This window comes from Pezoporus occidentalis, unplaced genomic scaffold (assembly GCF_034315485.1).
Source record: "Pezoporus occidentalis ecotype Australia unplaced genomic scaffold, CSIRO_AGI_Poc_V1 ctg131, whole genome shotgun sequence".
Classification (NCBI taxonomy): domain Eukaryota; kingdom Metazoa; phylum Chordata; class Aves; order Psittaciformes; family Psittacidae; genus Pezoporus; species Pezoporus occidentalis.
In genome coordinates, this window is record NW_026913115.1 from 2,208,027 (window position 1) to 2,235,193 (window position 27,167).

At 34.3% G+C, this 27,167-nt stretch overlaps 1 protein-coding gene across 1 annotated transcript in view; it reads right to left on the minus strand.

Annotated features, from left to right (window-relative positions):
• PDE3B (phosphodiesterase 3B) overlaps positions 1 to 27,167 on the minus strand; it is a 93,830-nt gene that overhangs the window by 5,538 nt on the left and 61,125 nt on the right. The window contains 11 exon segments of the mRNA XM_062608896.1: positions 1,658 to 1,857; positions 4,460 to 4,573; positions 5,415 to 5,526; positions 7,558 to 7,692; positions 8,474 to 8,577; positions 9,103 to 9,176; positions 9,727 to 9,937; positions 11,350 to 11,456; positions 14,611 to 14,750; positions 18,569 to 18,814; positions 19,664 to 19,714. Coding sequence (XP_062464880.1) covers positions 1,658 to 1,857; positions 4,460 to 4,573; positions 5,415 to 5,526; positions 7,558 to 7,692; positions 8,474 to 8,577; positions 9,103 to 9,176; positions 9,727 to 9,937; positions 11,350 to 11,456; positions 14,611 to 14,750; positions 18,569 to 18,814; positions 19,664 to 19,714 — 1,494 coding nt within the window.

Consider the following 27,167-nt stretch of genomic DNA (forward strand, 5'->3'; position numbering starts at 1 on the left):
TAGTCTTTAATTTGAAAAAAAAAAAGAAAACAAGCATTGGCAATGATGTCTTGCCTTCTAGTTTTGAGAGTTAAGATGAAAGAAAAATGGCAGATGAGGATAAAAAAGAACAATGAAACTATACAATTAGTGAAGTTTTTTTCTTTCCTGAGAAGTCCTTAATGATATCCTAGTGACGTCTACATTCATACTGCAAATACACATAAACAAACCACTTAAAATATAAACCTTGCACTCTTGGCAGGATTAGGGGAGCACACACCCTGACATTTATAAAAAAAACCTCAAATCAAACCTAAACCTGAGATCTAAGTATATGCTTTTAATTCTTCTTAATTCCAGTATCATAAAAAAAAAAAACAAAAAAAACAACCAAAACCAAACCCAAACCAAAACACATGAACTCCAAAGCATATAAGTACTGTGGTTAATAGGAAATGGTGTGAAGAATCACTAGTTTTCAATGTGCTACATTTAATGCTGATGAATACATTTTAACTGTGAGTTAACTAAAATATTAAAACAGTAGGTTTTACTCACAACTCCCATGTTTACACAAAACATCCTAGAAAATAATTAATTTAATATAGATTACATAGGACCTGAAAAAGTTACTTGGAAAATGGCAAAATAATCTTTATGTTTTGAGGAAAGGAAGACGTCATTAACAAAATGAATGTATTTCTGAAAATCAGAGATGAATGTCTGTGTTGTTTGTTGTTTGGTTTTATTCTTTGTTGTGTCCGTTTTCAACAGAAATATATAACTGCTAAATCCTAAACGGCTTTTTTTTTTTTTTTTTTTTTTTTTGCAATGGGCAGTTGATGAAAACTGAATGAAAAGTTCACTTTTAAAGTCTCCATCTCCTGGCAAGCTGTACTGGTTTCTGGTTTACTATTGTGGTGTTGTTATTAAGTTTTCTGTCTCTAGTTTATTGAGAGATCTGAACAGCCATTCTTCCCCAGATACTATTCCACTCTTTAGATAAGACTATCTCACCATGCAGTTTAGGCATCTTTTCTGCAGTGCTTTTCCTTCCTTCCAATAATTCCCTGCCCCCCCCCTTTTTTTTTTTTATCTGCTATTTTGTTTAGCTTTATCCTGTTTTACCTCTTGTCTTAGGCTTTTAGAAGCTGAAGAGCACAGTATCTCCCGTCTTTCTACTCTCTGTTCTAACAACAAAGTCGAATAAGGGAGATAAAAACAAGGATGCCTTGCTTATTTCTTCTTATTTCACTCACCCTCCCTTAAAGGTAATGCTTATTTACATTTTTACAGTAATTGCAGACACCACTATGATTTCAGAGGACTCCCAAAATGTAAGGTATTAATGAATTAGCTGCTTAGACAGTCCTCGGGCCAGCTCTCTACGAGATAAACTTTCACTCTAACCTTCATTGCTTTATATTATTTTCAATTTTGCAAATTTAAAATTATTTTCACACACATACAAAACCAATATGGAATTTATCAGGCCAAAAAAAAAAAAAATAAAAAAAAATAGAAGTACTGTACAAGTTAAATACAAATTACTTTCCCCATTTATTAAATTGGCCAAATGATCCTGAACAGGCTACAGAAGGGATATAGAAGAGAAATCATCATTAGTGTAATTTCAGATACAGACAAGTAATTTTCTGGTTAAAGAATTTCTTACCTGAGGTGCGTTTGTAGCTACTAGAAAAGCATTTGTACGACCAGGATGATCATAATCGTGCATGGCAGCTGCTACATATAAAGCCATCAATTCCAAAGCAGGAATATTTGATGCCAGACAACCATAACTATCATCAGCAATAAAACAACTTTTTGAAGAAATGTAGCTGACTTGAACAGGAGAAGTACCACTAGCTTCATCTAGAAAATTTAAAATACAAAAAAAATAAAGTTTTTTTTTTTAATATTATTTCATTCATATTTTTATAACATTTTATATGACTCAGCTAGATAACTATCCTGAACATAATCTTAATACAGTTATCCTTGTAACTGTGGAGCTGAATAAGTGGCAAAGAAAAACTTGTACCTAAAAAAGAAAAGTCACACTCTTTTTTTATGGATAAACTGCCAATTCTGAAGAAGTTGAAATGCCAGTAAATCATAAATTCATCATAGCCACACAGGCTGTACAAAAGAGGAGGGCGGGCAGCCTTACAAATACATAAAAATCTTCAGCTATTTCATGACATTAGACGAGGAGGGCAAAATCCTACAGGATGTTGTGGAGCCTGTAAGAAGTGTCCCAAAACTGGAAAGTGAAATGTGGCTGTTCTGAAACCAGTTCTTTACCTAGCACGGCATAAAGATGCACCTTGGGATCAATTTTTTGGACAAGAATTTGCATTACAATGCTGACAGATAACTATCATTCACACAAATAAAGGAGACTTTCAGAAGAGCTTTGAACAGTCATAATCAGGGAAAAGAAGTATTTTTAATACACCACAGTCAGAGCTCACTCTTGCCATGCAACTTTAGAAAAAGAAATAGACTTTACAATTCTGGCAATATTGTATTGTGGGGCACAAATCCAAGCTCCCTGCCCTCATCAAAAGAGGAGAGGAGAGGAAGGGAGAAAAATTCATGTTGGTCCTTGAAACTCCATGGTGCCTTAGAAGACATAAACCAGATGAAGTCACTCTCTTTGCAGTTACAGTTCACTCCATGATGCACAAGGCTGGTTCAGAGGAATGTTTCAGCAAGCACAGAAGGTAAACTAGTGGAGCAAGTGATACTGCCATCTAGTCTGTGCCTCTTAACTGCAGTAGAGTTGTCATTTAGATTAGAGAGCAACCATAATAATCTAAGCTTTTAATTATTAATATGCACTTGTAGGTATTTGTGCCATGGGAGGGAATGAAGAGGAGAAAATCTAGCAAAAATGTACATCTCAGAATCCAAATTACACATCTTGGGAAATCCACATGGATACAAATGGCTCCACATTACTGTTAAGGTCTATCACTTTTTTACTTTCCCCTTACTGTCATGATGTTAAAGACCTCCTGCTGTTATGTAGAACTGGAATTTCATTGCCTTCTTAAAAATGACAGCACTAAAAGTGAATTCTACAATTTCTCTCCAGTCTCAGGCCAATAAAGGATCTAGCAGCATCTCCTGTAGTATTTCTATAATTTGCCCATTTCTTGAACTGCAGACCTATAAGAAAACCTCGGGGAACAGTGGAAACTACTGCAAAAGGAACTAAACCCTTTAAGTTAGAAATATGTGCATGATAAGGAGATTCACAGTTTTATTCTAGTCTTCTTCCAGACAAAATCACTGCTTAAAAAAAAAAGGGAAAGAAAAAACAATAGTGCTTATTTAGTCACTGCATAACAAAAGGAGGCCCTTTCGCCTTAATAGAATAAGCGAGGATTAAAAATCCTAGTAACACTGACACTGGAAGAGTTCCAAAACAATAAGAATATATTTTAATGTACCTTTTTTTTTTGTAAAAGAAAAAAAAATTATTTTTATCATTTTTCTTTCCTCAAGTCAAGTCTCCAGTCCCAACCCTTTTAGAACACTCAAAGGAAGAAAATGTAATAGGGTGCAATCAGTGGGTATTGATAAACATAGAAAACAGAGAAAAGTGACAGCAGAGGGGGCTAATTAGCAAGGGAAAAAAAACCATATAGTGTGCGATGTTCTGTACAGTTCACAAATTACTTCTTAAAATTACAGACCCATCTTGTCTTTTTTTACTGCACATATAAATCAGAGTTCTTAGAGAATGCTTGATTTCCCCGTATTATTTTGATTAAATACATAGATTTGAATATAAAAGTGTATATATAGAATTATTCTACTTTACTTACAGTATACATTTTAGTAGAAACTACAAACCTAAGCTTAAAAATTAATTCCATGAAATCACAGACAACAGAAAAGTAAGCTTCATTAGAACTAATCTCATGCCAAAGTTGAAATCCTTATTTCTCTTTAAGGGGTGTTATTGTTAGGGTAATCATTTAAATGTCTGCATGTGATACCTAATACAGGATTCTGAAATACTCATTTTTACACTAAAACCATTAAGCAGAACTTAAATTACATACTTTGACCTCGGTATTTTTTCTTTGGTCTACTTAATTTTCTAATTGAGAAATATTAGTCTAATGTATTTCAAATACCAAAAATATGCTGACTGTAGAAATATACAGGAGTTTCATTCAGCACAGAAAATTTAAGTGAGCCTGTATTCTTGTCTGGCAAACTCAACATTACTCATCTAATAATTTATCTAAAAATCTACTGCATGGTATTTCTGAATGGTGCATACTAACACTGTGATATTTCTATTGCCTTATATTAAAATACAAAGCAATAAAAATTTAGAGTTATGAGACTAATTAGATATTTTCTTCCAGAGCAATTTGTTTTACCTATTATAGTTTCATTAAAATATTCTTATAGCAAAAAAAAAAACCATAGCCCAACCTATGTGAATACATACCCATATTACTTTCCATTATATGCTCATTAGGAATTTGCTGGAAGCCAGGAATAGGCCGTGTTGTCAGATACCATACTGCATGAAGAACATCTGTTGCATGTATGCGATTATGATCTGAAAATTATCAAAATATAATCAAAAATATTATCTGAAATATAATCAAGAGGATCAAAAAGGGAAAACAAAAGAAAAATAAATTCAAAACAAAACCAAACCCAGAAAAACAGACAAACAAGAAAACAAACAAACAAAAAAAAAACCAACCCAAAAAACAGAAAACAAAACAAAACAAAACTGCAAAGTACCAAATAAGGGAGATTTCGATTAAATATAAAGGAAAAGTTGAATTTAAATTGTTACTGGGGGCTGTATCAGCAAATGTTTAAGAAACAAGCTAGATAACCATCAAACATCCTCTAAGCATACTTCACATCCTTCCTAAGGGTCAGGAAGGGATTAAGTAGCCTTTTAAATCAGCGATTGTGAGCCACTAGCATTGCTTCTAATCTAATACCTACAAGCACATGGTATGAACATCTATGACATGGGAGCTGGAGGGTCAAGGGAAGGTGGAGGGAGGTTTTTTGTTTCATTTCCCAATAAATTTGTCTGCCCCAAACAGCAAGATGAATAATTATGGTCAAAATTCTCTATTTTCTTGTTATTCTATTATAGGCCTAAACCAAATTTCTATTAAATCAGCAATTCACTCACCGAGTTCAGTATGTTTGATTCAACTACCCATTCAAATTCAACCTATATATTAACAAGTTCAGGTATTAAGTCTACCAAATTTTTTGTTGCAATTCACTAATCAATTCTAAATTCTGAAAAATTAATTAAAAATATATTAAGTTCATATATTGTCTATCTCTGTATTAAACATCAAAATAATAGACACATGAAAGGAGACACAAATATAAATGAAAAAATTATATAATTGGATAGTACTTACAGGGAATATCTCGGTAGCCATTTTCTAGTGCACGGAAGTAATTCATGAATTCTTGAGTTGGGATTTTGAAAATTTCAAACAAACCAGTGTCTTGAAATAAGGTGTAAGTTACCTAAATATATATTAAAGTGAAGTTTAGTTTGAAAAATATACCTAAGCATAGTCTGCTTTTTCAAGTTTCAAAACGTTCCTGTATTTAAAATTTTCCGTGCTGATAAGAGTCGGAAATTACTGACATTCCATTAAAGATTATTTGAAGCTATTATTAAAGAGATACGTTTAATGATTTTTTAATCACCCTTGCATACACAGAATAATAAGTTTTACTTTATTGGTAAATTCTAAGCACAATTGATCATTTTTAATAAAATTCTCCTAAATTTGCATAATACTCATACTTTATTCCATTAGTGACCTAAAAAAAGCAAAATCTAAATTCTTACTTATTAAAAACCTGAAATTACCAGAGAGCAAAAGAGAAGACATCCCTCCTTCCACCTGTCTCAACCATCCCCCTTACACGTACCGAATCTGAGAACCTTACAACTGATGAAAACATAGGTTTTAATTGCCTCTTGACTAAGATATGTATCAGATGCTTACAAAGCACAATAAACAAAGGGACTGGGACAGGAGGAAGAGGATGTTGCAGAATGACTCTAAGAGCAGGACCATAGAGCCCTGGAGGACTGTGCGAGCAAGGCAGGGGGTGGCCCCCACAGGTAACTGGAAACCGGACCTGGGAGGAGAATGTGGAGGAAGCTGTGTGGGGCTAACTAATACTGTTGTGCCAAGGAGGAGTGGCTGAATACCACTCCTATATATATGTGAACTGCGTCACAAATAAACTAGAAGTTTGCTTATCACCCATATTGGGTTGGCCTGTCTGCTTCTCCTCGCCGCTTACAAGAGGACAAGTAGTACATATATATATAACATCAGGAAGAACTGATACAGAAATACTGGTAGAATTAAGTAGAAACCTGCACACTGAAGTGCTTACAGGTTTGAAATATGCCCTATATTACACAAATTAAAGGCAAGCTAATATGAATCACAGAGTAGTAGTATACTACAGTAAAAACACCATTCAGAATTGGATTGTCACATTCTAGTCTGCATATTAACAGTTGTCACCAACATGATGAAAGACCTGCAAGCATTTGAGCAAACAAGGTTAACTGAAGATTTAAAACAACACCCAGAATATAGTATAGTATGAAATAAAAAAACAGTGTCCAATGACAAAATATTGTCTAATGACAATATTAGCCCCATTATTTTTACCTTTCTTCAGTATAGGTGCAGGCCTATGGCTCCAACTGGACCCGAGTGCTTCTAACCTGCTTAATTCCCTCCCATCAATTGTTCTCAACACTACCCTTGAACAAAGTAACATGCATTCTACTCCAGGGAAGAAACCTAAGATACTGGCAATAAAAATATTTTGTGGTCAGATCAGAAGCAAATCCAGCTCACACTATGATTGTTAAATGTCCATGATTGCTAAATCCACTACAAAGAAAGACACAGAAGCTTCCAGATGACATTGATGAATGGGAGAGGTTGGGGAAGAGCAAACAGGATTATACTTTTGCACCTGCCAATGGATTTGCTTCAGCACAACATGAAACTGCATGAAAAAAACTTAATAGTAAGTCAGAAAGAGATAAAAGGGGTTACTACATGCAGAAAGCAGCATGGGAAAAAAAAATCCCATTGTTTGTCTGATCAAGAGGCAAAAGACTGCCTAAAGGATCACTTCTCTTCCCCCACAGGTGTAGCGTTGGGAGAAATACTTTACCAAAATAAAGAAAAAAGAAATGGTTGACAAACACAGTACTAATTCTGAAAGCAGGATACATTTTTTCATAGGAAATGGCATATTACTACAAAACCCAGTAAGTGTGAATCTAACCTATTTTTACATTGAGAATAAAATTCAGAAAATTTGGAGCAAGTTGTCTGGAGATCAATCACTTTCTATGGTTTACAATGAGATGGAGTACATGAGAAATGACATCTGCACTTTTTAAGTTAATATTCATATATATTGACCACAAAATTTTTTCACAGTTTAAATAAAATATGATAGCCTGACAAGCTTTACACACCCTCCCACGTATAATAAAAGACAACAAACCTGGCTAAGGATCCTTCCAGACTGGGCTCCCAGTTCTTGTACAAGGTCAAAAATTTGGAAATTCCAGTTGCTCATTTTCTCCATTAGTGAATCATGGTCTAATAACATTAGTTCTAATGCAGGACTCTGATCCACCTGTGTGAAAGTAAGGTACTTCATCATCCCTAAAATAGCAATGAAAACTAATCTTTCAGTTTTATTGGCAAAAAAAGCCATGAAAACGGTAAATCATTACTGAACTTATTGAATAGTGTTGTAACTATCACTATGAGAACATAATAAATCAGTAGTACAAATACCACAGTTAGGGCTTGACTTTTCATATTTTGAGGCAACAGATTCCATGGCTCTTTGAGACAGCGCTATACTTTCATTCTTACTCCTTTTTTAAACAAAATGAGTTAATAAACCAAAGAAAAAATATGCATAGGCTTACAAAACATTTACTGAGGTTTAGCAGCTCATTAATTAAACAAGCTTTAAAAAACACATCTATAAATCTAGAATGTTAGTAAAGCTTAAACCATTCATCTCCCTGTACTTCCAATGTACTGCAATGTGTGAATGTTAATTTATAAGTCTCACTGAAACTGCCACATCTTTCATAAATTTCCAAGAGAAAATACTAGTCAGTGAGTGTTTGAGCATTCTATCAACACTACATCTACAAAAATTGGTTTTGATCAACAAAAAAAAATAATACAATCACCATCGTTCTTGTCATTTGGAAATAGAGTTTATGCAAGCTGGTACACAGCTTGTTAAATGAAAATTTGAATTCAAACGATGCACCATTTCCCCTCAGAAATTACAATTCTTAGCAATGCAATGACTTCTTTACAGCATGTTAGAAGTAATAAAGGAATACTCTGTTGATAAAAGTTATTGCAAGGTTTTTTTGCAATTACATGCTTACAAGCAGATTATTTTGTGTTTGATCGATCATTTCCTTCGTTTCAACTTTTTTCTTCTCTGTATGGTGGAAAGATTCTTTTGAAACACTAGCACTTCCAATTTCACCTTAAAGAAAATACATACATAAATACTACATCAATAATTTATTTGTAAATTACTACTGTCTAGTAATTCCTGAGCTGATCATACAGATTATTCACAGAAATATCTGTAATAGCTTTTTTAAGTACTTTTTAAGTTTTCTAAAACAAAAAGTTGCAAAAGACAAAATCTATTAGCCAAAACCTATTTGAAGATTGAGAAAAGCTAGAGGCATAATTTTTTACTTGCAAAAATTTGTTCAATGATTAGGTTAGCTGAGATGGCAGAGAACTTGTCTGATATATGGAGTACAGAACCACAACATTGTGACTAGAAGCCTGTTATAAAATCCTTACTATGAAGCAGGCAATATTTTAAATTATCTTAATCATCCTAAGTCACAAACTAATATAGAATATATGCATATAAGTTACTTAGGGTATAGGAAAATAAAAATGTGTAGAAATATAAAAATTTTAATTTCATTGACTTTTTAAGAAAAACAAAATGCAAACTGATATCAAATATTTGTCTATTTTGAAAACTCACCTGATTTCCTGTCTTTATACTCTGCAAATTCCGGTTCTGGCGTTGGGACAGGCTTGAATATCTGACGTCCACAGCTTACAGAATACATGAAAAATATTTACATTGAGTAATTTTTCTTTTGCTACAGCTCTGTTGTACTGAAAAATACCTGTAAATTTCTTTAAAAGACATGCTTTTGAAGGTTCCTCTGTAAAATTACCTTAGTATTTTTTCCTAAATTGGGCACATACAGGTTAAGCCTGTAATTAGAAAATAGTCAAGCAACACCCCTCATGGACTCATCTCACTGAATTAATAAAGTAGAGCTAATTATTTAGAAAGCATTCAGAAATACAGCATACAATTCCCAGGTAGGAAGTCCTCCTTTTCTAAAAGTTTGTAAAATATTGTTACTCTATAATATCTGCTGCCTTTGAGGATGAGCTATTTGAAATAAGTGGCATACATACAGCATTCTTTAGTCCCCTCTTGTCCCCTGGACAATATAGTTTCAGATTATTATGAAATCTTTTTTTTTTTTCCCCTGGTATACCAGTAGCTGTATAAATCTTGTTCTATTTTTCATTTTAATTGTATTATTTTCAACACACATGAAGTTACTAAAAATGTAACAATTTACAGTACCTGCTACACATATAACCTACAGATGTTTTAACTTGCTGCTGAAAATCTGGAGAACTAAATGTGTATCCTGGAGGCTTATGTATATTAATGCTTGGTTTTGTAAGAAAATCAGCAGTATCAGGAAATTCTACAGGTGACCAGCAGCTGAAAGCCCCACTGGAAACAGATCCATGACTAGGTGAACCCACAGGACTCGGGCCAGAAGATGCACCTTCCAAAACAAACATTGCATGGCGTTCAGATTACAGTAAAAACATTGCTGCTTAGAAAGACTGAAATTAAACAACAAAAACCTTATATGTTGTAAAGAATGTGCAAGCTGTCAAGACACAGTCTCTAGTTCTCACTGTCAAACACATACTAAATACCTAAATCTATTCCAAGTTTTGAGATCTACAACTATGTAGCAGTCTAGACTACACGCTTGAATGAACAAACTATGTAATGTATTATAACATCTGGATTTCAAAGGTTTGATTTTGGTTTTAGATTTGGCAAAATTAATCAGTAGCTAAATCTTCCCATATTCCTTTCTGATTCAGGACAGATTTTTTAAATTTAAAAAAAAAAAAAAACAAACAAAAATCATCAAAATCAATTCTGTATTTATAACTGATCTAGCTAAAACTCTTTTACTTATATTTTTCAATAGAGAAAATTGAGACCTTTTTAAAAACAAAGTAAAAACCCCAGAATGGGTAATTACAGATAAATAACAAAAGCAAACACACTTTCATCAAAAAGAATGAAGTGCCCATGAGGAAGAAGAGTATTGCTATTAGATAAGGAATGCATAGATAATACACTTCATAGGCTACACTGACTTGACTCACACATCCTGATAGTAGTATATAATTGCATTTTCTTACAGTAAATGACAAGATTTTTCAAAGTTCTCATTGCTAGGTATAGAGATAGAAGTTTTAGAAAGCAAATGTCACTTCATTACTGCAAAGAAAGACTAGAAAGTTGAGAAGAAATCTGTAAATTCCCTTCCAGAACTTAATCAGATTAATACTCTAATGTTGGTTACTTAATTTCATCCATTTTACATGTACAAATTCAGCAGGTTTTAATGCATAACATTACACTTTATTGCCCACAAGATTAAGTGGAAAAAAAGCAGAAAGCAGCTCAGCTTTTATGAAGACAGAAACATTAAGAATATGCAACACTGTGTTTAAATGCAGATCTGGCCTGAGTTCGTACACTTCCTGGTATTTAGGAGACTGAAAGGGAAACAACCAAACCATCAGTAAGTAATACAAAGAAAACTGGTCAGGTTTGGGGTTTTTAAAAAACAACAACAACAACAAAAATTAGAAGTGCATTCTCCTCACTCAATCCAATCTGCTTATTTAAACTTTTATAAAACAAAATTATTATACAGGTTTATTTTTAATCATGGTAAAATGGATAGGCAGAGATGTCAAAAGAATTATCAAGTTTTCACTGGCAAACAGACCAGTTATAATTTCTGAAATACTGATATACATATTATTTTAGCACTACTGCTACGGTATTTACTAGCTTATTACACTGACAGAATAAATTCTATGCCAAATCCTTCCACAATTTTTATATTCACCTCAGATGACTATCAGGTCTTTAGGAGTGTCTTACCTGATCGTCTGGGACCTATATGATGAGCCAGTGCCATGGAAGATAATCTTTGTTTTGGTATTGTCAGCATATTTGCACCAAAAGATCCATTTGAATGAGATCCTTGGCTGAAAGTAAAACAGAGTGTTGTTTTTTTTTTCCTACCTTGTTTTCAACTTTTATTAAATAAAATGCTTATAGAATAGCCAGACTGCTCTGTTACAGGCCTACTACCATTCAAGAAAAAGAGAGTACAGAAAGAAGTAAAATTGAAGATCAGCTAGAGAATATATGTCAATTATAGGGAATAAAAACTGTTGGGTACTGAGTAAAGTTAAGAGAAAACTTTATACAGTCCTAAAATGACACAGTATATTTGGACAACGTGCCATAGGTTTTACTGTCTAACATGGTTTCCTTGAACAATATAACAAAGCAGGTTATTTTCTAACAGATTTGAGAACATTTAAGATTGATTACTTCGGAAATGCTATGACAATCTTACACAGCCATGGCTTGGCTTTTTGACTCAATTTCTCATATTTAATAATTTTATTTATTATAATCTTTAAAGCTGGTTTTGACCAAAGGCATACAGTACTTCAGTAGCTAAATCGTTAAACTCTGTTAAATTATGCCATCTGCTGTTCTAGCCATGAAATTGCACTCCAAAATTTCAATTATGTATTTCCTTTAGTAAAAAAATATGTAATATGCGATTAAAAATAACTGTATGCATGTATTCTAAACTACAAATATTTTATGTAAAACTAATTCTTTCATTTTGGTGTGGGAAAACAGTATTTACCAAAACAGATTTAACCTTGTTTGATCAGATTTCAAACAAAAGTCAAATACGGAAATAATACTTGATCTCCCATCATTTGTTTAAATATCCTAATATACAGAAATTAGTTAAGTAATAAACATAGATTTATTCTTCTGAAGACTGATGATTCTGATGTGTTAGTCAACTTTAAAAAATGTTTGGGTTGACAACTGGGAGAGATTGAACTTTTTGCTATTTGTACACTGTTTAGCTATCAGAGCTTGCATGTACTCTTTTAACACACATAAAAATGCTGCAACAGTGTTTAGTGTAGGAAGACTATATATTAAGCAAGGTTAGTTCATCTTGAACTAGTGTTTGAACAAGAAACCAGATCAAGAATTTGCATGCAAATACAACAGCAGCTTTCAAGAGTGTCTTTTGAGCACTGTCTGGAGATATAAAAAATTAAAAATCTCCAAGACTTTTTGTAGCAATATTAATTTTTTATTCCATTATTTAATATCTTATCTTTCTCAGCTAGAAATCAGTTGAAATCAGTCATTAAAAGTAAAAATATTTTGACTTTTTATAAGCTTTCCTATTAGTGAACAGTTTGCTGTTTTACTCTCGCTTTTTACTATTAGCCTGCTGCTTTTTGTTTCTCTTCTAACATTCATTAAATCCTTCACTGGACTGAATCAGCTTCCCAAGTCAGGAAAAACTGTCTTTTTATTGCTGTTATTTTTCTCCCAAATTAAGGCTCTGACTCAAGAGCCAGAGCCAATGGCACTGAGTGCTCTAGGAATGCAGGACTTCATTTTTGGCAGCAGGAAGAGCTATGACAGTTTGGCTATTTTATTTCACCTTACCTGTAAGGTAAGCATCCATGGCAGATTTTTGAGTTGATTACGTGTTAGAAGTTAAAGGGAACCTGGTAAGAACTATCACTGTGAGATGCAAGGAGATGGGGGCAGTGCAAGTGTTGGCAAGTACTCCAAAGGGCAGGACACAAATCACAAAAAAGGCAAATGCATATTCTAGGGCTCTATGGACGTGACAGGAGCAGGGAAAGGGAACATGGCTAACTAGAAGTACTGGTCATCAGGGTCAACAGATAATTTAAAAGTAATGGAGTATGAGCAAGGTTGTTTTCTGTATTGCTACTTTCATCAGGTGAGCCTGAGTAGGTTCTTCAGAAGCTGCAAGGAAACTCTCCGCAAACATGCACTGCATCTGCACCAGCAGTGCTGAGCCTCAAACTGACATCCAGCAGTCTGTTTAAAGCAGTTTCTCTGGCTGGTTATTTCTCGTGGCTATAACTGGGGAGGTTCTTTCAAACACTGGTAATCAAATCAGCATGAAAATACAATCTTTAAACTACTACTACTGTTACTAACTAGTATCTTCAATTATATTTTACACACAAAATTAAGTTTTGCTATGTTAAAACTTGAACAGCATATTTTAGCAAGAGGAAAAAGCTATTGGCAAGGGCTATATTATTTAAATGGTTCACTTCAAAATTAAACAATATACTGATATAATAAATTCTTGGATGTGTGTTTATGGACTTTTATCCACTGCTAGTATCAGTTATCAGCATAAGACATTTTCTTTTAAAGAATGCCCTTATGACCTATGTAAAACCATTAAAATCTTAAGAAATACCAAGTGTATTAAAAAAAAAAGAAAAGGCAGGAAACCCACACACATTTTAACGTATTTAAGCTGCAACACAATTTCAAACATCTGTTGGACTTTTCTTAGTTGATATTAAGCAAAGCCATACACATTTACACATTTGAATAAAACTAAATATGTGACATTCCACTCATAAGCCACATTAAACAAGAAAGAAAAAATGTACTATTATTTTAATCCTAATTTAACATGTAATCTTAATTCTGGAAAGAAAGACTATTTGCACCATACTGACTAATAAGTAGAGAAGAGATGATTCTCTTAATCTACTTTACTGCTTGATTGATGACCATAGGAATAACAAATGTTGCAATACACACAACAGTGGCTACTAAATGAGAGAAAGTTATGTCATCTTTTTTAATAAAAAAAAATTCTTTTTAGTTTCTTTTTAAACTAAAAATATGTTATAAAGGAAAGAAATTTTGCAGCATGTGGAAGCTGGAAAGAGATAAAATTTTAAGTAAAAAGGAAAAGAAGGAAGTCCATAAAGGTTTAGAAGTTAAACAAGTCTGTTTTGCAACCGTGTATGTTGAGCTTTTTTTTTTCTTTTTTCTCATTTCCTACTAAAACTGATAGGCATGCCATTCAACCTCAGAATGACCTGATTTCTACTTGAGATCAGAGCTACAAAGTATGTTATATAATTAACTTGAAACATTTTTCCAGTTTATTCTGGCAGAATTTGGAGACTTGATTTATAAGATTTTACACTAAACACTTCTGCTACCATGTTCCAACCTTGCAGACATGAACATTTCAGAAAGGCTGCATTTATTATTGTCCTTAAAATATGGTTAAGTGCTTACCTTAATGTGTTATATTCCTGATGAGATCTCTTGCTGTTACTTCGTTCCCATCTAGATGTTGATTCCACAGATGGAATACCAGAAACTCCTGAAGTTCGTCTCAGCGGTGGTGTTGGCAGGCTATTTCTGCTATTTAATCCCTGTTGAATAATTTAACTATGATTAAAATCTATGTAATTAAAAGCAGACATTAAAATTTTATTTATGGTTTGTGAAGACTATTGGAATTTTTTATAGTGAAACAATAAGTACGGTATCTCACACTTACTCATTGCTCAAGAAAATAAAATAGATGCAAAGTATTTTGCATACTAGGAATAATTATTTTTCATATCTGTTTTTTTCTTTCCCCAGATTAAAATATGTAAAGATACTTGTGATCCAAATTCCATGTGGTCCAACAATTACTCTTCAGATTTTTTAAAAATGGAAACCTTCTAGAGACAGTTGCAGTAGGATTATGGATTACTTTTCTACATATCACAATCACACGGCTATATAGTCAGCTCTCAAGATAGTATCTCAGTTATCAAAATCTCAGGCTAAATACTGACAGTGCAAATATTGTGGAGCTTCTGGAAAGGACGAGGCACAATGCACAGATTCAGTTCTAGTCCATCAAGGCTCCCTCTCTGCTTCCATACCACCCCCACACCACCCAGAAACCTTCCCAGGCAACTCACCACTCCCAGCCTGGACACTGTGTTAGTTTAGGCACACTGCAGCCCAGGCACTGGGAGTCATCATTGTACTTGAACACAAAGACCTCTGCAAAGCAGGACAGCGTACTCAAACAGCCCTTTATGGAAATAACTCAGGACTTACTAGCTCTGCTTTACTGAAATACCCTCAGAAAAGTATATCCATGTTTAAATAACAACTGATAGAACCTAACTAATAGAAAGGACAGGATCACTGAACTGAAACTGAAAAGTCAGCTCTGGCATATCTGCACTCCTTGCACAGATACTGTATTTTAAACAAATCTATTTAAAAAAAAAAAAAAAGAAAAAATCATCTCTAACTGCATTCAATGCACAATCCACTTGCTAACACATTACTAGATTTGGCACTCAGCGGAGGGAGGGGGGATGTGTGCAGGAGGGAAGATTCTTCCGCATGGCATAGACCTGAGTAAAAAGGATGGCAGGAAAAAAAAAAAAGTTTAAAACAAAAATCCAGAGCAATATTTGTAGTTTTGGGTAAGGTCTGCAGGGTTGTCTGTAAGGACAAGTGACCCTTGGATACTACCATTTCAAAAGTCTGGCAAGAAATAACTTTGCAATTTTAAGCTTCTTCTGATGCTCAAAAAATCACACTTACCTCACAAAGCTCTCACATATTAAAAAAAAATGAAGGCGTTGACACAAAAGAATACAGCCTCTTAGCCTGAAAAATGAGACTGCTTTGGGTCCTTGATATGGGACGTACCTCTGCTTTGCTGCAAAGCTGTAGTCACATCCAGTAAGGTGGAAGTAGACAGGCAGAATAAGACCACCATACCACCCACAGAAACATGCAGCAGTCCTTAACCAGCCCTACCAGAAAGAGAACTGGAGGAGCCTGTTCTGTTTGCTATCATATAGTGGTGGAGCTTTAAGGCTAGAATGAACTTCAGCAGACCATATCAATCTCACCTGCGCGCTCTACAACAGCTGAAAATCCCCAACACTGGAGGAGAAATGTTCGCTCCCTGAAACAAGTGCACTCATTAACATCGTGTATGGAAAGAAGGCCCCAACACCTGTACTTATTTTTTCTTCTTCCTGGCTACTCCAGGAATGACGGAACAGAGAGGATATGACAAAACTCCCCTACTAGATAAAGAAGCAGAGAATAAACAAAATGTGAGTAGCAAAGGACTAAGGAACTCCAGATTGCTCTGTGCTAGCAAAGTCACTGGTAATCACTATACAAAGAGGAAAAATTGCTCTGGAAACAAAATCTAAACTGTGCCAGAAATCAAAGTTATTATGAAAAGAATTTCAGTTACCAGCAATAGCAAGGCCAGGAGACAAGGGGTGTGGATACTCAAGTGTTTGCTTAGACAACTTTTGTTTGCCTGAAATATGAAAACTGTTAACATCATGTCTGTTGATAACACCAGAAATCCAACAATCTGGCAAGTATACTGTCATACACTAGAAAATCTGGGGACAGATCTGTCATGATGGAAGTGAAAAGTCTTTCTATTGCAGAGGAGTTCTGAGATAGTTTTTCATGCAACCAAGATTTCCTTTTTCTTTTTAGGAATTTAAATGGACAGATCAGTGAATAGCACCAAAAGGGCAGTTTGCACTTACCAAGAAATTCAAAGCAAAGAGTTATTATCAGACTACCAGTTATTGCTTCAGTTTCTTTCTTTTCTTTGCCTCTTTTTTTCTTTTTTTTTTTTCCTCTTTATCATCAGAAGTAAAAACAAAAAAACCCAAACCATACTTGAATTCACTTTGGAAGCCAGTCAGAGAAGAGGAACAACAGTATACATATGAACCTCAGCAAAGAAACAACTTCTTTGAAATATGGAGACTTTTTCTATTCCAAGTCAGGGAAAGAGAGAATGAGAAACTTTCAATACAGTCTGAGAAGTTCCATTTCGAAAAATACTTTCTGTGGTGTATTATAATCTGGAGTTTACCCCTAAACTTACATCAAAGTCAAACATTCAATGAATGACAGTGACAAGCATGATTTTATCCATCTGGTAGACTAATATAAAAAATAAACAAACCCCCCAATCTTAAAGAAAGAGTTCCTTTCAAGAAGGAGGAAAAGAGAATAGCTGTGAAAAAGAATGTAATCTTTCAATCTCACATAATCTTTATGACCAGTATTCAGCAATGAATATTTTTCAGTTTAAACAATTCTGACTAGCTGGGTAGAATTAATTTAAATAGTTAGTTAGATTTTCACATTCACATAAATGACATTTTTCGCATTCGTATACCAATCCTTAGCAGTAAAGAAAAACGTATGCTGAATGATTATGATGCCTACCTAACTGATCTCTGCAGATATCCATGTGAAATTCCAAGTAATTTCATGCTGCAATAACCCTACAGGATCTTCCACAAAATGACCTGTAGACACTGAGCTTTTCCCTAAAAGCCTTTGTTGTGACAATGGTTCTCAACAGGTATTTCACAGGATGAATCTGGCTCAAAGCAGTTATCTGGCTCCAAAATAGCAAGCGAGTTTGGGACAAGCTGCCCACTGTCTGGATATGGAAGCAACTACAGGGCAGGCATCTCCCAGACCACCCTCCAAACAGTTTCATACTGCTGATACTGGGTTTACTCTAGCAAGTAATTCTAGGTCAGGTACACTGCAACTAAGTTCCTATAGATGAATATTTTTCCACCACATTCTTCAAGATGTCATATAGTAACTACATTCTTGCTTTCACTCATGGAGCAGTGACAGTAGATTTACACACCAGTCCCATAATGGGATGTGCTGCACAGAAAGAAGAGTTATTTCTCCTTTTACATAGCTGATTTGCTTCTGTCTGATGGCTAGTTTGATGCTCACAAAGGTAAATTTATTTGGAAAAAAGGCCAATGAAAAAGCCACACTGACAGTAATTGCTTGATCAAGAACGTGGAGGAATAAAGGAGAGCCCTGTTTGTGCCATATCATGAGAATATAACATCTTCATTTTATTTTTTGTTTTTAGCTTTTTTTAATCCTGTGTTTATTTTGAGGAATCATACATCAGCGTGTAGGCCAGTGCTTTTACCTGTCTATCCATCAACCCCTTAAATTTGCATTTTGGTACCTGTCTACATTCCACTCAATGTGTTTTCACAGCTGCTCTCTTTTGACCTCAAACAAAGTTCACAGGTACTCAGTAAAGAAGGTACTATCCAATTCTTTCCAAATTAATTTTCCTTCTTTTTTTTTTTTTTTTTTTTTTTAATTGCAACACAGACATGAATGGGAATTAAAGTCATTTGACCTTGAGCAGCTTTTGATCTTTTTCGGCAGGATCCTCTATTTCAGGGCAGGGGAAGAAACCAGGAAATGGTGTGAATGGACTAGCCTTTGGCCTGCATGTGCCTGAGAAAGCACCAATCAAGCTATTAATGCTTCGAAGGGAAGAAATCACTTGTGGTGGAAGGGATGGGTCAGTCAGGAGGTCTGTTAGCATGCTCCGAGCCTCATTTAGTACTGAAAGATCAACTCCATTTCCACTGCCAGCATTCTAGAATAGATGGAAATGTTGCAAACTATTAACATGTCAAAACATTTCACAGTATTCTAAGTTTTAAATAAGCATCTTATCCATTGCAAAAGTAAAATATAAATTAAAAAAATAATGTAATGTACTTTTCTTTTGAAGAAAATATATACCTATACACATGTTTACACACCATTTTTGTGGGGGTTTCCCACACAATAATATTTCAGAATGCAATATTAGCTTTCAGTTTATTTTTCTCCATTGAAGATAAAGATTTGGTGCCAGTTTTTTTGACTTACATTTTCATTAATTTCTTTCAGAATTAAACTTAGTATTCTATCTCTTTCAATAATATCAAAAGAAATTTTGGTGGCCTAACTGTTATAGGCCTCTTACAGAGGTGCAATTTCCACAGCTTCATTACTTTTATTAACTCTATTCTAATGAAACAAATCCTAACAATTCTGTAAAAAAAAGTGATTAGTTTGTATTTGGTATAATTCTCTGAACTTGAACAGCATTAGCTGATTAGATAGAAGGTACAAGAGAGAGGGGGAGAAACAAGCAATCAAGAAAAAAGGTGAGAATCTGACAGACCTGCACTTGGTGACATTGTTGGGAAATCACTCCCTAACTTTATGCTATCGGATATTTCAAAAAACCCACTCCCACCTTAGTTAGGTTTGACACTGTTCTCATATACACCACAGAAAGAAGACCCTTGACAACTTGGTCAGAACTGGTAAATATCAAGCCTCTCTTACATAGAGCTAGAATGTACTAGGCCAACTTAGTTAAACAAAACATCAACAGAAAAAAATTTGAAACGTGACAGTTTACAATGAACTCTGTACTCAATCATATACTGACCTGGTAACAGGGCTTGTACCACTGCTTCAAATCCCAATCCCAAAGTATCATCTGCAAAGATTAAAAAAAAAAAAAAAAAGATGATTAATAGGTGATATGGTAATGCTGTAAACCAACAATGGAATACATCTGGATTATGTCATGCAGCAGAAAACACTTCTCTCCACATATAACTTAGGCCATCTTCTCAGTTAATGCTACCCCAGTAAAAGTCCTAAAGAGTCTGAAGAAACTGCATACAACAGAGACATCTTAATGACAGAATTATTATATGGCCTTATTTATTTCACTATTTCTGGAATGTTTATAAATCATGTAACATGTTCATTAAATTAGGTGGTGACAGTGCTTTCCTGCTTCTATTCACCTCAACATATAGAAGCAAATCTATCTCAAAACCTCCAGTATATTTAATAAATATTTTTCTTTCCAGAACCATTCAAATAGTAGCAATTTTACAAATGCAGTGCAGAAAGAATTACATTAACATAATTTGGTATTTTAAAAGGCAAAAAGCTCCCCAGGTTAAAACCTAATAATTTTAAAAGCATTTTCTTGCAGGAGGTTGTTAGGTTTTGCTTGAATATGGTTACAAATCTACATGTTCTCAATAACTTCACAAAACCCATCAAACCCACAAAAGGACGTCAGCAACACAATCTGAAGATACTATCAGCTTCAAGTACATCAACAGCACTAACTTTATTTCAGTTCTGCACTGACAAAAAATAAAAACAACATGCCAGAAATAAAATTCAGTTGCCTGTTTTGCTTCAAAAGTATTCAGTATTCCTAATTTGACAGGTTCTTATTATTCTCTGATAAATGAACGCATTTGCACAACATGTATTCAAAATTAAACAAATATAAAGATAACCTTTTTTTTTCCCCTCTTTTCCATAACTACAGAGCATGAATAATGTGCCAATATCCCACTTGGCAGTTTATATTCTTAAGTCCTGTATGTTTTTCTGCTTATTTTTACAGGTAAGAGCTATGTTTGGTTTTGTTTCTTCCAGATTAACAGCATCTTCATGGACAAAACATAGTGTTCCAGACTGTCACCTTCTTACCTGCAGAAGGTGCAGAGTGTCAATAAACAAACACAGGCTGACATGTCAGCAGTAGCCAGGCAAAGGCAGATTTTATAGGCTCTTTTTCTCTTCTGCTATCTTCATAGAGATACCATTAAACTGTGTTTAAAGTTAATAGTTATGACTTGCTATGAAAAGTGAAGAGATCCACCATTAAGTACATGCTTAAACTAGGAGTAAGATAGGCTATGTCAGAAAGTCATATTGTGCACAGCAAGCAGCTCAAGAATTAATAATATAAGAATTTGAGTCTTTGGGTTTGTTTTTTTTTAAGTGATTAGAACTTTCATCTCATTTTTTTATAGTTTTTTTAATTGATATTTTTTAAACCTTAAGCATGAGGTGACTGTTACACAGTCAGTGACAAGCATTAAGATGATGATCACCATTAGCTGGCCATACTCATGTTGCATGATTCATTTGGTTTTAGCATGATCATTGTAAAGACAAAGGTTTTTTTTTCTCCTGTAATAAACTAGAATTAGTTGTCCATCTGGGCATTTTTGTTTGTTTGCTTGTTTCTTCATTCCCAGGTATCTCTTTCCAGATTGACATTTATTTACTGTATCAAACATATGAAAATCTTTTGGTTTCATTCTGTCTTCCCTAGCTTGGATGCTGAGACTGCATTAATTTGCTTCATTGACTTTTGTCTTAACTAGCAATGGAGATCAGATGTCCATGTGAGTTTTGTTACTTGTATCAGCAACCTTTGAAACTGATGGTCCACAAAATCACGTCAGCTTGCTTGCAATTTTGCAGGCTATCATTAGGTGACACAAAGGAGGTCTCCCTCTTCTGATATTCTATTTTTTAATTTAAATACTTGGTTAAGTTAGCTAATTTTATCTGTTTGTTGTATATAAGAACATAATAAAATACCTATATTCTTGCTAACTCCAGAATATTTCTCTACAAAACTTTAAACAACTGCTTTTACTGATACAATCTCCTTTATTCATTCTTGAAGCTTTTGTGTACATGTGTGTTCACACACACATGCTCACATAAGGTACACTGTTATAATTTTGGGGCCAATCTATACGGCTAAACAAGTTCAAAACTTTCTTTTGTCTTTAGCCCTGCTATTGTAAAAAAATAATCTCAAAGTTGCCGAGGCACCAAATGTTTAACGGAAAGTGCCACTGCTGCATCTAGTGTCCCATACCAACCTAGTATATACAAGGTAAAATACTGTGCACAGCTCATGCAAAAATCTACTTCCAATGCAAATAATGATTTGATATTTTAAATGGTAGGGCACTATTTTATACAATTTTAATTAAAAAAATTCACAGGTTGGATTCATGATTGAAAATTTTCTGTTGTCATTTAAACCAGAATATTTAAGCTTCTCTGCTGATACCAATTTTACAGCAAAGAAACTAAAATAGTTTTAAAATAAAGAAAACTTAAGTTTACCTGTATGGTGCCAAGAGTATTTTTTGGGTTTGGGGTTTTGTTTTTTGTTTTGTTTGTGTTTTTTTTTTTTTAATTCACTCTACATCACCATTAATTTGAAGTCATATCCCCTGAAAGAAGACAGGGGTAGTATATTAACACAGCTGGCAGGCTACCACAGTCTATATTAGCTGTACAATGTTCAGAGCTCATTCCATGTGCCACACACAGAAGTGGTCAAAATAAGCTGATGAAAACTTTAGGCACAAAGTAGCAATCTCTTCTACTAAACAAAAATGAAAAAAAATGCAGATCACTATACAATGAATATTTTCCCATGGTAAATACAACTCAGTACTTCTCTACCCTAATCAAATCATTACTTACAGGTTAATAACGAAAAGGGGGTTATTACCTTGCCTTAGCTGCTGGCAACACACCACAAGATGGCACTCAAGTCCAGAGAGCGTCCCCCACAAAAACAGTTTCGGGAGAAAGAAACAGAAACCAGCAGCATATCCCTTAGCAGAACTTCTGCAGAATTGAAACGGTTTGAGGGATGGGGGATGTGTGGGGTGTGTGTGACAGTTTTAAAGGTTAAGAGCTGGTAAATTCTGCTTCTTTACAAAAACTTCTTTGTTTAAAGAATTTACTCTCTACCATGCTATTCAGAAACTAACTGTAAAGAAACCATACTTTGTTTTTCGCTACTAAACAGACTTAGTTTCATTAGCCTAACTTCATGCCTTACAAGTTAAATCTGGAATACTAAAAAAGCAGCATTTTTGGCATTATTTTTGTTAAGAGTTTGGCAAAGCCTTAATTAATTCTGGTGGATCATTAACAAAAGAAGTATTCCTAGAGTTGCATGAATGTTGCAACAGGAGTAAAAAGGACACAGTTTACTTTTAGTGTGAATAGACCAACAGACCTTAAAATAGGTCTTAGGCAGAGCCTTGGCAATTTTTGATTTTGCAACCATAAAAGTTGTTGCAGAAAGATCTGTAGTCTGTAACACTAAGATTTTGTAATCCACTGCACATAACGTTCTTCCTCGCCTCCTCCAACAAGAAACACCTGATCTAGGAGGGAACTGAGTCACAGAAGTTTCAAGCTACAGCTTAAATCTCTGCTTAGCAACTCAAACACTTTTAAGCATCCATTGTCAGTGCTAACATCACAGCAATTACACATCTGGGAAGTACTCTGAAAATAAAACTGCAGTGGGCTCTGATACTGCAGATGAAAGGTGAAAAGTGTATAGCCCTCTGCATAAGCACATATACCAAATTACCAGTCAGTTTGGAGGAAAAGTCCTCTTGTCAGCCTGACTCTAACCCTAGAGTCTCCCAGTCCATTCAAAGAGCAATGATCACACTTTCGTGATTTTTTTATGATAAGAATTTTGGAGGACAATTAATGAAAACCAAACCCAAACCCCATGCATAACACAGAGCTATGCCTTGCTGTTTAACAGTCAGGAACCGTTAATGTTTATGCTTAACTACAATAATCGAACCTTTTTAGCCTATGAAATAAATTTCAACATAGTTAAAAGAAGACAAGCCAGCTTATGAAAACCCTTTCAGTGTAAGTCACATTTTGTGATTTGGCCGCAGTCAGGCAGTGATAGGTTTAGTTCAAACTGAAACATGTCACTCAAAACAGGCAACGAGTATCAACAGAAGGAATTTACATTACTGGAAATACATTTTTTTAAAGGCTTTAAAAGCTGTTAAAGCTCAACAAATCCTCCAGAGGGTTGCTATTCTGAAGAATGACAGTTCTATGGGTGGTTAGTCAAATCTAAGATTTTTAAATACATATAACTTACTGGGAATATGCAGAAAAATTGACAATAGACATCAGATATTACCTTTTGTTTATATTTTCTCAATCAATGAAAACAGTATTTCCATATACTCCAGAGGCATTGCCATGCAATTTGAACTTGAGGATTTTAGAATCAACTTCTCTGACACTATTTGTAATGCATCTATTCACTGGGGAGGAGGGGGCAGGAGAGGTGAGAGGAGTAGAAGAGGCGAAGGCCCTGATTGTTGAATCAACCCAAGAATTACCAAAACTTGAGGCTAGCACACATTGTCAGCAACATCAGAAAAATTTGTTTAGAAAATACACAAGGTAACAGTAATAAAGGTCTTCCCTAATATAATACACCTTATAGATCAGACAGCAACAAGAACAAACAATAATTACTTCTACAAAGAAAAAGGAAAAAAGTGCTCCTGAGAACTTTATAGACTTAATAAACTAAAACCAGATGAGAAAGAGGAGAAGACAGTCAGTGAAAACCAGCTTGGTTTTTAATGATTTTTCTTAACAATGTTATCTTTCCTATGATGGTGCAACCAGTATTTTCCAGGGCCTGTAAAAATGTGCCTTTCAGAAGTGAGTTGATGCCATGGAGGGTGAAGTTCTTTTGGATCTTCTTTGTGCGAGTGCCATAGCTCCATTTGGCTAAAGTCACACTGAGTAGTATTTTCAACTTCTAAAGGTTTGAATGCAATAAAAGCCTATAGGGTTTAATTTTCTCAAGTTATAAACCACTAGAAGTACTATAAAAATAAATTAAGCACTTTAATACTTTTTTTTTTACTTTAGTGCTCAGCTTAAACTATATTTTGCTAGATAATTGTGTACTAATATTTTCAGAATAATTTAACTTATAAAATACAAAATTTTATCATTTTAGCTACCTGAGAATTACTTGTGTTTATGCAAAGTTATACTAAGGACAATATTCATACTTATGCGGAGATTTAAACTAGATGGCTACCAAAAAATGTTTCAGAGCTAAGAAATCTAAAAATCAATTTTAAAACTAGAATACAATTAATATTTACTCTATAACCTAAGCTGAAATGTGCACACTGAGGCCATACACAATGTAGTATCATTGTTTGATTGCCTGAACTAGGTAAGGGGAAAGTTTTTTTGTTCCAATGATGATATTGTTCAGAAGATTCAGCCTGTGCTTTAATGCTTGTTAAGAAAACTTGTCCTACTTGCCACCACCCATTCACATTCCATGCTCCAAAATTTTAATGGGGAGAAAACAAGTGCAAAAATGAGCTTCTGCTTCTGACTGAGTCTTTCATTGATCAACTATAAAAGATTTCTAGTTGCTAGTAGCATCTGTTTGACACCATTAGGCATTAGCTCCGAAAATAAGTATTTCCATAGCAACCAAGCATAGAATTAACTAAACAATGAAAGCAACACCATAGCAACTTGATTCAGAAATCAACTCTGTAAAACATCACCTCATTCAAAAGCTAAATTCTACAACCAGATGAGAAACTAATTTATTGTGAAATATGAAAAAGGTAACCTCACTTATCCCTTTCTTTTCGTGACTGCCTTTCAAATGTGACTGATGGTAGATCCATTGATTTTACTTCTAAATTAGTCTTTTGTTACAGCTTACAATCAATTAGCTTTTCTAATCCATGTAATTTAATGACACAAAACCAACACAGCAGTGTACAACTTAGAAGGCTTGATTTTATTTATTTCTGGGGGTTTCTCCCTCTCTCTAAAAAAGGTAGATTTTAAAAAACAGTATGTTATTAAGTAGTTAAGTTGTATTCAGTAACTAAGGTGATTCAACCAAAGATGACTGTCAAAGTAGAGATAGCATTATTTAGATAACACAGACAACATACTGTTGTGAAATCTTGCAGACCAAGACAATAGCCACTAGAGTAAATTATTGTAATCAAGACAAAATTTAGCACTTGGAAAATGATACTTATGGCATTTAGAGTCACAATATTTCTCCACTCAGTAAACCTTCCATGAAAATAAATGGGACAAGAAAAAAATAGGATATTTTTTGAGCCTTACTACTTATCACTTCCTGACTCTATACAATTTATTTATCCAAGGTTGCAAATGGCTAATAGGTTATGAAGTCTGCAGATAGCCACAATCTTTTAACAGAAACTAAGTGTTTTCATGAGTCTAAGGTTTAGATACATGTACTGAAGGAAACAGAGGTATCCTGCCCTAGATGCTGGTTTTGACTCTACTGGACTCTTTTATGAAAGGCATTATCTTCAATTTTTTAGGAAGTCTAGAATCTTCCTTCAAAAGAAAGAAACTTACTTCTGCTTTATTGCTTTAGTTAATACTATTCTATACATTAAATAGTTCCTGCAACATATTTGGCCAAACACATAAGAACAACACTGGAACATACAGGTGTCTGGACACCATAATGTTTCCACCAGACTCCACAGTATTCTGTTCTTCCCTCGAAATGCAAATCTTTGACAAGAGCTGCACCTAAGTAAACTTTAACAAATCACTTTAGAGTGTTCATGTATTTAGTTACTGTTTTCAGTAACTTTGTCCTCAGCAGAGGTATAAAAACAGAGCAAAAATGTTCGACTGTTACGCCTTCAGGAGGCTTATTTTTAAAGTTAATATTTCTCCCTGTGAGCTGAAAAATATTTTTTGGTTGGTTGGGGTTTTGTTTCTTTTTTACATGTTTGTTTCATTTGTTTGTTTTTAAAAAACCATGCTACTTCTGCTTTTGTAACCAGGAGTATCAAGCAGATCAGCTTCTACTTTTTCTGCTGTAGGAAGTTTTATGGGGTTTTTATTGCTTGTTATGTTTGCTCTGATCTTCCTTTAAATATTTTTATTTTAAGATCTTCAAATATTTCAAAACGTTTCTAAAAGGTGTTTTGCCTATCAAGGGAATGTAGGATGTTGGTTGGGTTTTGGTGGTGGGTTTTTTTGTTGTTTTTTTTTTTTTTATTTCTTCTGATGTAGGTAATGAAAAAATGGCTAAAACCACAGTTAGGTCATTTCCTGTTCCTTCTAGGTTTTGTCAGACTTGCGCGTCAGACTAAAGGCCAACCAGTAATTTATGGCAAGTGGGGGAGGGAGGCCAGAGGAAAAAAAGCCTGCTATGTGCAGATACTTTAATTGCCCATTATAAGCATTTTCCTTTGGAGCATGTGGTCCCAATCACCAAC